The 13,226-nt window shown below is 36.5% G+C and overlaps 1 protein-coding gene across 1 annotated transcript; it reads right to left on the bottom strand.

The window, feature by feature from the left end:
• Window positions 1–1,852: 1,852 nt before the first annotated feature.
• Window positions 1,853–12,364, bottom strand: tmem41ab (transmembrane protein 41ab). The gene is made up of 5 exons (XM_051909534.1): window positions 12,063–12,364; window positions 5,187–5,337; window positions 4,822–4,983; window positions 2,618–2,756; window positions 1,853–2,492 (listed from the first exon to the last, which is right to left on the bottom strand). Exons 1-5 carry the CDS (start codon window positions 12,215–12,217, stop codon window positions 2,263–2,265), a joined length of 837 nt encoding a protein of 278 aa, XP_051765494.1. The 5' UTR covers window positions 12,218–12,364; the 3' UTR covers window positions 1,853–2,262.
• Between the last annotated feature and the right edge of the window lie 862 nt (window positions 12,365–13,226).

Here is a 13,226-nt window from a genome sequence, read left to right as displayed (position 1 = left end):
AACACTTTTTCTTTCTTTAAATAATATATATCATATCCTACACAGAAACATCTGAATGTAAAGGTTCTGTGATGTGCTGATAATTCATACATTCCTGACATGGTCTGCTATAAACAATGATTCATACAAATGTGTACATTTTAAACTGCAGCTGGAGTTGAATGCATGAGATGTGTTTACACTGTAAATTCAAATACATGGCATTAATACTAACACTGTCCAAAACAGGCCATTATTAGTGTGCGTTTTTATAGCTAGAGATGCATACACAGATAGATAACAAAGTCAGTTAATAAAAAATTTGGCAGTGTGTGCAATCCCTGAATGTGCTGTGCAACTCCAGAAGATTTAGCTAATCAGGTAAATGATCAGTGCATAAGGCTATATTTGTTAAAGGGTTAGTTCACCCAAAAATGAAAATTATGTCATTAATTACTCACCCTCATGTCGTTCCACACCCGTAAGACCTTCGTTCATCTTCGGAACACAAATTAAGATATTTTTGATAAAATCTGATGACTCAATGAGGCCTCTATTGCCAGCAAGTTAATTTACACTTTCAGATGCCCAGAAGGGTACTAAAACATATTTAAAACAGTTAATGTGAGTACAGTGGTTCAACCTTAATATTATAAAGTGACAAGAATACTTTTGTGTGCCAAAAAAAAAACAAAATCAACAATATCTAGTGATGGGCGAATTCAAAACACTGCGAATCAGCGGTTCGGATCTTGTGTCAAACTGCCAAACTGCTGAAATCACATGACATGAAGCAGTTTTTTTTAAATCGCCCATCACTAGATATTGTTGAAAAGTCATTATTTTTTTTATTTTTTTTTTGGCACACAAAAATATTCTCGTCGCTTTATAGTATTAAGGTTGAACCACTGTACTCACATGAACTATTTTAAATATGTTTTAGTACCTTTCTGGATCTTGAGAAGTTCTGTGACATTGCTGGCAATATAGGCCGCACCGAGCCATCGGATTTTATCAAAAATATCTTAATTTGTGTTGCGAAGATGAACGAAGGTCTTACGGGTGTGGAACGACATGAGGGTGAGTAATTAATTACATTATTTTCATTTTTGGGTGAACTAGGTTATTGTTTGAACGTTCGCCGGTTCCCGCCTCCTTCTTCCCGGGTTTCGGCACCAATGTAACACAGTTCGTATGATGGGGGAAGAAGGAGGCGGGAACCGGCGAACGTTCCAACAATAAACTTTAATAAAATAAACAAAGAACAAAAGGAAAGTAATGCCGGCAGACCCTCGCGGACGTCTGCCGGCCACACAAACATAATAAAATAAAGTCCAGGCCTGGTCCTCTCTCCTCCTTCACTGTCGTCGCTCCTCCTTTTATGCTTCCGGAGCTCCTCCGTGAGAGACTCGAGGCCGGTGCGCCTCACAGGTGGAGCTCGTTAACTCTCGCGTCACCGGCCTCGCGCCGTTCCCTCACGGCTCTCGCCCGCCCTGCTCGTCACACTAACCCTTTAAGACTTGAAAGTAAATTGCGAATAAAAGGATGAGGATGGAGAAGGAGAATATGGGGATGGGGATGTTGAGGATTGGAGAGGTGACATTCAAGAACCAGTTAGGTGCTTATAAGATGCTTGAGGTTAATGTATGGTAAAGATTGTAAAAATAATAATAATAATAATAATAATGTAAAAGGCTTTTTAAAAGCCTTAAAATACACTTTTTTTTAGCCTTACAAGACTATAAAGGACTCCAGTTATATACAGTATAAATAAAACTGGAACATTACTTTTATGTCTAATACTTAAGAAATTAGATATAATTTTTTTTGGTGTGTGTGCAACTCTTAAGCATAAAATTCACATGTAAATAAATTTAGGGGGTAAGTAACTAGTCTTTAGTTTTCTTTCGTTAAATGTGTAAACATACTCAAAAACACATGAAATGTACAGGTATTTAGACTCCAGAAATAAATAAAGTCACACACAAACGGTAAACAACACCAATATAACTAAACCTTTTGCTTCAATAAAAAACATAAAGCTGTAAAATTCCTATAAAATGAGGCAATGTCCAGTGGTCTGTATGTAACAAGTCAGCAATCTGAGTGTGTACTCTTTTAAGACATTAATAGTCTCTTCTCTTCGTTAAACATCTGATAACTAATATTTTGTATTTCAGTTCCACTTTCCATTGGGACCTTCATAACCCAATCCACAGGTGTGACTCCAGACCAATGATCCATCCCATAAGACCGCAGTCTCCTATTGTGTCTGTCTTTGGGTCATCTGGTCTTGCGATCATTCAGGACCTTTTGGTGTCCGTTGGGTTCCAGGCCATCAAGTTTGAAATGGGCCTGACTGTAGCGGCGGATTAGAGCTCCAGGAAGTAGAGCCACAAATGCGATCAGCAGGAGCTGCAGCAAGGTGCCCCATGAAAAGATATCATCCAAAGAGTGGATCTCAGACAAGACGGCTCCCGTATGAACACAGATGAAGTTATAAGGGATTAGACCTGGGAAGAAATTAAGTATTTAAGATCATGAGATCAAGATCAGAAGCTGTACTTCATAATCAGAGTCTGTTATACATTTATTAGTCAATTATACATTAAATTGTAACTGTACAATGTAAGCTCACCAATAAGGATGGAGAAGAAGAATATGGGGATGGGGATGTTGAGGATTGGAGAGGTGACATTCAAGAACCAGTTAGGTGTCATGGGAAAGAATCGCAGAAAGAGCAAGAAGAAGAACAAACTACTCTTGTTCTCTTCCACCTAATAGAGAGAAATAGAGATTTATCATGTGCTCATGTATTATGTTTCAACTATAAAGTTCTATAGCGAGCCGATGAAGACATGACTATGATCATTTAGTAGGAAAGATACTTAAAAAAAAAAACTTCATTGCCAACCAGTCCATAATCCATATAAAACTTCTTGGTAACACTTTAGTTTAGGTCCAATTCTCACTAATAACTAGTTGCTTATTAGCATGCATTTTACTTGGATATTGGCTGTTAGTTATTATAAAGCACATATTAATCCCTTATTCCACATTACCATAATCTACATCCCTTAATCCTACCCAATACCTAAATTTAACAACTACCCTACTAACTATTAATAAGCAGTAATTAGTAGTTTATTGAGGCAAAAGTCGTAGTTAATAGTTAGATAATAGTGAGAATTGGACCCTAAACTATAGTGTGACCAACTTCTTAAACCAAGTACTTTGTATTTATGACAGATATTTTTATCCAGAGCGACATGTATACTTTACAAAAAAAGTATACTTCACGCTCCTTTTATTAAGTAAACATAAGTTCAAGTATATTTTCCAAGTAGCTCAATACAGAGTATAATAAAATCAATGTACTAGTAGTATACTTGCAAGTGTACTATTTCAATACTCCTTGAGAAGTAAATTGGCAGTTTTTAGTTTGTAAAAGTATACTTTTAAAAGTACTTTAAACAGAAGTAAAATGTAAGCACACCTAGTTTATAAGTTTTCTTTTGTATTGTAACTATACTGTGAACTGTACTTCACTGCCAGTAAAAGTAAACTTTAAAGTATACTCTCTCAGTAAACTACTAGATTAATAGTTTTTTATACTTGCAAGTTTTTGAGTGAACCTAATATCGTACAGTATAACATCAATAACATCAGTCAATAAAATCAGACAAAAAGAGTAAACGAGTAAAAACGACACCATGTATACTTAGAATAGTAAATTAAACTTTTCTTGAATATATTTCGATCAAAAGATTAAGAACAAGTTTAGGCCAAATGTACTTAGACTTTAATGTATACTTATCAGTATAAGCCAAGTTTACTTAAAAGGATAGTTCACCCAAAAATGAAAATTTGATGTTTATCTGCTTACCCCCAGGGCATCCAAGATGTAGGTGACTTTGTTTCTTCAGTAGAACACAAATGATGATTTTTAACTCCAACCGTTGCAGTCAGTAAGTCGTATAATGCTTGTCAATGGGAACTCCATCTATAAGAGTAAAAAAAACATGCACAGACAAATCCAAATTAAACCCTGCGGCTCGTGACGACACATTGATGTCCTAAGACACAAAACGATCGGTTTGTGCGAGAACCCGAACAGTATTTATATAATTTTTTACCTCGAATACACCACTATGTCCAACTGCCTTGAGCATCCGGTTGGTGAGGTCTGAAAACGCACTCCGATGACGGAAGTGATCTCTCGCGCGAGTGCGAGAGATCACTTCCGTCATCAGAGCGCGTTCAGACCGATCGTTTCATGTCTTAGGACATTAATGTGTCGTCACGAGCCGCAGGGTTTAATTTGGATTTGTCTGTGCATGTTTTTTTTGACTCTTATAGATGGAGTTCCCATTGACATGCATTATACGACTGACAGACCACAACGGTTGGAGTTCAAAATCATCATTTGTGTTCTACTGAAGAAACAAAGTCACCTACATCTTGGATGCCCTGGGGGTAAGCAAATAAACATCAGATTTTCATTTCAAGTATAATATTGTTAAGTATACCTCTGACAAGTACATAAAAAGTAGACTGAAAGTATGCTCTTTTATTTTTAGTTTAGAAGAAGTATGCTAACAGCAAACTTTTTTTTGTAAAGGATAACATTTTTCAGTTCATGCACTCCCTGGGAAGTGGCAATCAAACCCATAACTTTGGCATTGATATTTGCTAGCACTGTTTGCTACCATTTGAGCTATAGTACATGCAAGTATAAACAAACAAAATGCAAAGTCATACAATACACTCACTGACTATTTTTAGAACATTAATTAATGGAAAATCCCTCTCTCATGTGCTAAGCAGCCAGAGGTGACCCACCATTCTCTGCAGCATTGCCACCTTCTCGGGGAAGATCCTGATGATGTGGCGTTTGCCAAATGTACGGGACAGCAGGTAGCAGTTGGTGGAACCCACAGTAGTCAAAATGCAGGCAATGAGGAGTCCATGCCATGGCCCGAACAATGCTCCCGACAGCATGTTCTAGACATGACAAGAAAGATTGACAGTAAAAAAGTAGCTTCTTTACAGTATAACTGTATTGACATAACACATACGGCATTATGTCCACATGATTTAGATAATTATTATATAATAAATCTGATAATAAATCTTTCAGTTCAATCTAATGAGGTGGTTCAAGTAGTTCTACTAATAGTGTCACAGAGTAGACCTCTGTTACCAACCAAAAAGGACGATCCTGGAATGGCAAAGGACTGCTTGTAGAGATAAGCACTGCAGAAGAGAATGAACACATAGCCAGTGTGTTCTGTCTTATAGAACTGCAGCAGCTCGGCTAGTTCCCTCAACTCCTCTAGATCAGATGGGAACTTCAACCTGGAGAAAATATAAGACACTGTGAGATCAGTAAAACAATGACACTGAATTTGTAATGTATGTAACACCTTTTTTCTCTTATTTATAACCAATTGGATAGGGGTCGTCCTTTTCCTATCAACCCAATTGCTAAACCAGCACTAAAAAGACTGATACAGTAGGATTAAAAGGATTATAACCAAAGGATTGAGTGATACTGTGGGCTTTAGGTATATGATACGGAGCCCCTAAAAGGACATGGTGATGAAAATAATATGAGGTGATGAAAAATAATGTCAATGCTTTTGCTTTCGCTCGCAAAATGTTTTGCTTTCCCCCAAGATAAATTGCATTCACCAACAAAGAACACAAACATTTTGCGAGTGAACACAAAACAATTATTTATTTATTTTTTCCTTTACCATGTCCCTTTAGTGCAGGGGTGTCCAAACTTTATCCTGGAGGGCCACTGTCCTGCAAAGTTTAGCTCCAACTTGCCTCAACACACCTGACTGGAAGATTCTAGTATTCCTAGCAAACCTTGATAAGCTGGTTCAGGTGTGTTTAATTGGGGTTGGAGCTGAACCAAAGAATATACGCTAACAAGAAGCGACACTCAATAGAACGTTCCATTGCAACACCGGCCCTGTGTTTCCGCCATTTTGGGGTGAAAGCGAGTCGGCAGTCCACTAGTTTCTATGGTAGGCTAATATCAGCTGCTTTGTAAAAAAAAACAAACAAACAAACAAACAAAAAAACACGTACATTAAAGCTGAAATCCAACCTGAATGATGACAACACAGAATAAAATACTATCACTAGTGATCATCAAATCCTTTTAACAGTTTATTTTACACACTTTGTGTTTAAGTCTTCCACTTTTTTCACAAAACCTTTGCTCTCTAGAAACCCAGTCAGTTTGGGTTAAAATTCTTTGAAGTTCAAGTATTAGCATTATAAACACTGAACTAATACCAACATATGAAATTAAATTAAGGACATGCAGCAGAAAAATTAGGAATGTTGGACAATAAATATATGAATATAACAGCTTGTTTTTGCAGTGTCCAAAAGTGGGTATTATGCGATAACGAACACAGCAATGCATCATGTATTATAAGATCATTATGTTTGTAGTGATCCATTAAAACGTACAATATATATTTCAATTCAGACCTAGATACTATTATTAGGCTACTATTACTCCACTAGGTCTGAAATATATTGTTCGCTGCAAACATGATGATCTTAAATTTATTAATTAATAATTTACTATTAATAAATAAGTAAAGTTACATAAAATGGAAATACTCAATAAAGTAGGCTAACTACATTACCTCAGTTGGTTGAATGGTTGGATTCCACAACTGGTAAAATAAAACATATATAAGACAATACAACATTTACTGTAGGAGCCATACAATTTACTGGTGACTTAATTTAAAAAACTGTTCTATTGCGCTTCTGATTTGGCAGTGAAATTCGCCGATTTTGGGTGCGTAAGATGTAAAGGATTCTATGGTCCAGTTAGTATTTTCACCCCATAATGGCGGCCGCGCTACCGGAGCGCCATCTAGTGGCTGTTGCCCAAAAAGTATCAGAGTGTCGCCTCTTGGGTTCTATACTCTTTGGCTGAACTCTGCAGGATGGTGGCCCTCCAGGAGCAGGATTGGACACCCCTGCTTTAGGGGCTCTGTAATTGATTTTATTCAGAGCAGCGCCATGACAGGTATGAAAGCGAGGCTGTGAGGGTTAGAGTTATTATGTTTTCAATGGCATCCGCTGTAAAAAAAAAAAAAAAAAAAAAGCTGTAAGCTCCTAGATCACTCATAATTTTCCACAGCTCATGTTGTCTGGAGTTTTTTGTCTACTGAAATTTCTTGGAAACATATTTTTGCAGTGTTTCATCAGCAGAACAATCCAAAAGCACGTTAAATAATAGTACAACCCACTGAAAAGTTGTATGTCTATCCCTCACAGCCTCGCTTTCATTCCCGTTAAAAATCAAAGATGGCGCTGCTGTGAATAAAGTCTATACGACCTGAGTGTAATGATCTGAAAAACCTCACTATCGCCATCTTGTGTCTATTTTTTGAGTCTAAAAATTGGTGTAGGAAAAAACCCCGAGAAGTCTTCTTTTAGAGAAAAAAGAAAGAAATACTGGTTGGGGACAACGTGAGTATGAGAAAATGATCCATTATGTACAACTTAAAAGTTTATGATTAGGCTATATAATCATATCAATAATGATTATTTTAATGCCTGGTAAGCAAATAAAGTACTGTATATAAATATGTTATGGAGCTTCTACTAAAAAACTGTATGTTAGAAAACAGTCTTGAATTCACCAAGGGGTTCTTGGCCTGAAAAAAGGTTGAAGACTCCTGATCTAGACACTAGCCTGTCAGCAAGATTAGACAGAAAGAATGAAATATGATACACCAACTGGACGGAAATAGCCTCTCAGCTGTGGAAATGATGCTTGTGTGAGTGTACAGGTTTGGCTGTACTTGAAGACCAACTTGTTTTAAGCCTTCAAACACACCTAACATAATCATCAATAAATACATGGAAGTCCTACAGACTGAAGTTCTCATGAGGTGGTCACTGGCCTCTTACCAGCAGATGAATCATATCTTGTGCAGTCGTGAGTAATCTAAGCTCCTTACTGCCGTCCAGGGGGTAATTTGGGCATGCAATGAGGCAGTATTCCCCACCCATGTGCCAAACAGAGGTTTTAATTTCACATGCGTACCCAGTGTGACGAATATAAACATGTGATATGCTCCAAGCTGAGCGCACGCTGAGAGCGTTCTCATTAGAACAACAATATAAGAGCCTTCGGTTTAAGAGACAGACCAGACAATAAACAAAACAGCTTCAATAACACTGCAAAAATGTTCTTAGTTTTGTCTTGTCTGCAGTGCAAGTCTACTCTTAAATAAAGATACATTTGTTTAAGAAAAATTACTTAAAGGGGACCTATTATGACCCTTTTTACAAGATGTAATATAAGTCTCAGGTATCCCCAGAATGTGTCTGTGAAGTTGCAGCTCAAAATACCCCACAGATCATGAAAAACCTAAAAAAAACCCTAAATTAAGTGAGTTTATTTTTCTACTTATAATATAAGAAAAATACTTTTGTTTCTTCTAATCAAGTTTTTTTTTTCTTACCCCAGTGGCAGATTTCTTCATGTTTTTAGCTATAAACTATATATAAAAAATAAAATGTAGATCTTTTTTTTATTTATTTATTTTTTTTTAAATATCTTAAGCGATATTGCTTCTCAAGTAAATGTATGTTGATTTGATTAAGAATTTTTAGATAATTATACTGGAAAACAAGACAAAAACAATACGAAATTTTTTGCAGTGAAGTAAAACTCTACCTGAACTGACATGTTCCACATGAAAATAGTCTTAAAAACAGCTGATTTTTATAACTATACTGATGCACAAAATTACCCTTCTCTGGAAATTCCCACCCAAAGACTCAAACAGCTATTTACACCACAGGAGAGTACATAGGGTACAGCTGTCTGTGCCATCACTGCTGAACAACGTTAAAAACTTCATCTCAATCTCATCGGCGGATATTCTTCCAGGGTACAGAAGAGTGAGCTAATCAAGAAATGAACCAAGACATGCGGATCACAAGACACTATGAAAAGGTCAGATCTTTAGATGGAATGTGATGATGATGGAAACACAGCAGATCCATTACTCAATATCAAACTCCAGTATGCTTTCCACTACTTTTGTCATTCTAAACATTTGAATGTCTTCAGAAAGAGACATACTGTAAGAGCATGGGGCTTTTGAGACCTCTTTTCTCTCCTTTTATTTATTTTTATCTTCTCTCATTTTTATTTATTTTTTTCCCCCCATTTTCCTGTTTGGGGCTCAAAAAGGGGGTGCACATCAAGAGGTTAATGCACTTTATTTTAGCTTGTCATGCCAAACGTACATGTCACGTATGAACCCTCCAGATATCTCTTTCTTTCCCTCCTCCTCAGTATTGCACATCTCAGCAAATTCAGGGGATTTCAAGGCACTCCAGAAGGCAGTTGTCTGATCTTATAACTGTCACCTCATGCCCTCTGGCAGGCCCCAATCCTGAGACAAGACTTCTAATGTTGAGTCGCATTCAAATAGTTTAATACATTAATATAATTTATTAATAAGAAATTATTTAAATAATTTATAATATGATAGGTTCCAGCATCCCTGATAGCCTAGGACTAGCAGATTGGAAAATGGATGGATGGATAATTTCTAAAACGTATATTAGTATGTCAGTAAGTTTTTTTTTATTTTTTATTTTTTTTATTTAATACTTTTATGCAGCAAGATATTGAATTGAAGCGACATTAAACAGTTTTATGTTGTTAAAAAAAAATATTATATTAGTGTTGTCAATCGATTAAAAAATAACTAATTTAGCTAGCTGTGTATAAAACGATTTAATGCACAATGTGGAGGCAAAGAACACAACAATTGAATTATAACATTTATTTGAATGAATTAGCCTATCGAGAGAGAGAGAGAGAGAGAGAGAGAGAGAGAGAGAGAGAGATGTGTGTGTAAATTACCTGTGTCTGTTGAGCGTCTCTCTAACAAAGAAGCTGTGAGTTGAATTACTTAAAAAACAGCACCATTACCATCTCCTTGCTGAGTAATATAGCAATTCAGTAGCAGCGAAGTTAATTTATTAATAAAAGTCATGGACGTGCGAGTCAGTGAATGTGTGTGATTGTGCGCTATAGAACTATAGGCTAAACTGACTTTCAACTACCAGTGCATTAAACGGTTTTATTGCACACCTTCCAGCCATTCAGAATCAAGTATTCAAACAGACCATGGTATAATTATATTGTATAATTTCACATTGAAATGCAGAAACAGCATAAAGAAGTTTTTTTATATATATATATATATATATATTTGCTTATCAATATGTATCACCTAGTACTATGAATGAAGTCCAGTATCACCGATACCAATACACCTACTGATGTAAATGGATTTTTCTCAATTTCTGGGGGAAAATTTGTAATTATAGACATTCAACATTACAGTATGATTGAGTGCCATCATTTTTAACATTTAATAGGTTTTTTTAAAAATATAACAACTTAATGTAAGTGAACTTCACATAAACCTATTATAATGTCACATTTAGCTGTGCCTTTAATCAACATTTTTTCTACAGGCCCAGTTGGGCTGCCATGCTCTGCTAAAATATATACATTAATCCTTATTAAAGCTACAAAAGTTATTCAGTCAAGAGCTGTGAGTTATTTTATCGGTGTCTTTTGTTGTTTAATTAACACTATTGACAGACAGCAACCAAGATGTCCAATACGTAGTGGACAAGTTTTTACCCAAACCAGTTTAAAGGGTTAGTTCACCCAAAAATGAAAATTCTGTCGTTAATTACTCATGTCGTTCCAAAGCCGTAAGACTTTCGTGCAGCGTCAGAACACAAATAAGGATCTATTTAATGAAGTGTGAAAGCTTTCTGTCCCTCCATTGACAGCCTACGCAACTACCACTTTTAATGCCCAGAAAGCTAATAAAGACATCATTAAAGTAATCCATGTGACTCCAGTGGTTTAACCTCAATTTTATGAAGCAACATGAGTGCTTTGTTTGAGCAAAAAAAAAACAACAACAACATAATTTACCACTTTATTTACACAATATTCATCTCCAACACGTGTTAATGAGAGCACTATGACGCATGCGCGTTGTGTTGACGCGAGAGCAGACGTTGTCACTCTATGTGGGCAGGCACGTGCCTAACGCCTATTCATAAATCAGGCCCTGAATATAATGCTAGCCAAAGGATGGAAAAAACGGATGCTGCATTAATTGCGTTAAATATCTTAACGTGTTAAAATGAAAAAAAGAAAATTAACAAATTAACAATATGTGAGACCAAACTGCATGATAAGAACTGACCAGAGATCAGGTCCCTATGGGACATGAGAGGACAGATGAGACTCTAGAGACGAAACATTATTTTGATGTCGGTTGCATCTGAACTACAGTTCATTAAGTGCCAATCAGCTGTGCACCTCCCACAGTATAAAGTAACGCTGATGAGGAGAGAGCACAGGGCAAACTGGAACTAAGTGTTCCGGAATATTTGCCACTGCCTGAAAATAACTGTCAAAGCTTTTCTCTTTTTACAGTACAAGTCCATCTCTCTCTCATTCACTCTAATTTTATCTCTTATTCTTTTTCAGTCTCTCTGTGAACTGAGATGAGGGTGTAGCTATATATAATGAATAAACCAATAGTCAAACAAACATGCAGGAAAATAAGGAAGAATGTGAAATGAATAAAGATAGAGAGAACTAGGTGAAAGGGAGCATCACAAACTGCATGTACTGTAGGGGAAGATGCTTCCCTTAAGAACACTGTGAACTTACTGCTACATTACATCATAGATCATCCAATATAGTTAGCACAAAATCATGAAAAGGGCTATTGCTCCATTACTAGGTAAAATACCCCTCTACCTGGGGCAAGATTTATTTATTTAGTATTTTGTCATTTGTTATTATCAGCAGATGTAAGACTAATTAAACCTGTAGAATTAAAACACATACATGATCAATTACCATTACAGTTAATAGAGAATTTAATAGAATTCATTCAGCTACCAACAGTAGAAGTGGGAACTGCTCACAAAATAAGGCTACTACCAGAGGTAAGACGCAGAGAGATCTAGTCTACCTGAGTACTTCCTCCTTCGACTCATCGGCTGTGTGTTCAGGTTCAGCGTCGTGAACGCGGGCGGCACGAGGACCCGGCGGCAGGAACGCAGACAGCAGATACAAGTAAAAAGTTGCTGTGGCCACCAAGGCGATTAAACCCCAGATTGAGCGCATAGTCCCGGGCTAGATCTGTCTAGAAACGACTTTGCTGCACTTGCTGCTACACCTGTTAAATAGCAGGACCGGGCAGTGGGCAGTTTATACATGTTACGTCTCCAGCCTATGGAAGTACGTGGACCTACTGTATTGCAACAGTGTGAGTGAGTGAAGCCCCTCATGAGGGTGGACCTTTTTGTCACATGAGACCCCCAAAATACGAGACCATGGTGTGGTGACTCTGGGAACAGTATGTGTAACTTTAGAAAACAGGAACTTGATATGATTAGAACTCATTTCAAACTACACTATCTAACAAATATTAGCCTGCTATAGGCTATTATTAGAGGCTTTATTAGTGTTGTCAGTGCGTCATTTCATTTTCCCGCGGTTGCAGTTAATATCCACATAGGCTACGACATTGCTTATAAAAGACAGTAAGTACACAGTCATAATTTGTTTTTGTTTGTTTTGTTTTTTTTTGTTTGTTTTTGTTGTTTTTTTTTTTGCTTCATGACAAATGCTATGTATTATTAATTGTAAAGAACGTATAGCCTAAGTATAAGTAGGCTATAAAGTAGACCGAGCACTGTAAATAGGAAACATAATTGTGTTTATATTGATGGCACGCCTATTCAAGGGGTGGTTTGTGGGTGGTTTGAACAAATTTTGATTGTATGGAACCTGTTTTACTCAAATAAAGTGAAAGATAAAATTGAGAAAAGGGATCTTATGACAAGGTCTTACAAGGTCTTTCATTAAGTACCGTCTTAATGATGACATAGGCCTATATGTCAGTATTTTTTTTTTTTTTTTTCAAAAGTTTTATATTACTAATATGAGGCAACAACCTCACTTCTTTTAATATAAGACTGCAAAAGTTCTTCTGTTTCGTTACCACCTGATGGCAGAGTTGACTTCATAATGGAGATCCCAAACAGTGGTCGACACAGGATAGGTTTTGGATACATTTGAAATTATTAACTTTTTATCTAGGCCTACTATTGTTTCATAGACAAGTAACTTA

Source organism: Ctenopharyngodon idella, chromosome 1 (assembly GCF_019924925.1).
Source record: "Ctenopharyngodon idella isolate HZGC_01 chromosome 1, HZGC01, whole genome shotgun sequence".
Taxonomy (NCBI): domain Eukaryota; kingdom Metazoa; phylum Chordata; class Actinopteri; order Cypriniformes; family Xenocyprididae; genus Ctenopharyngodon; species Ctenopharyngodon idella.
Note: the sequence above shows the minus strand (reverse complement) of the source record. Positions and strands in the feature narration are given on the sequence as shown.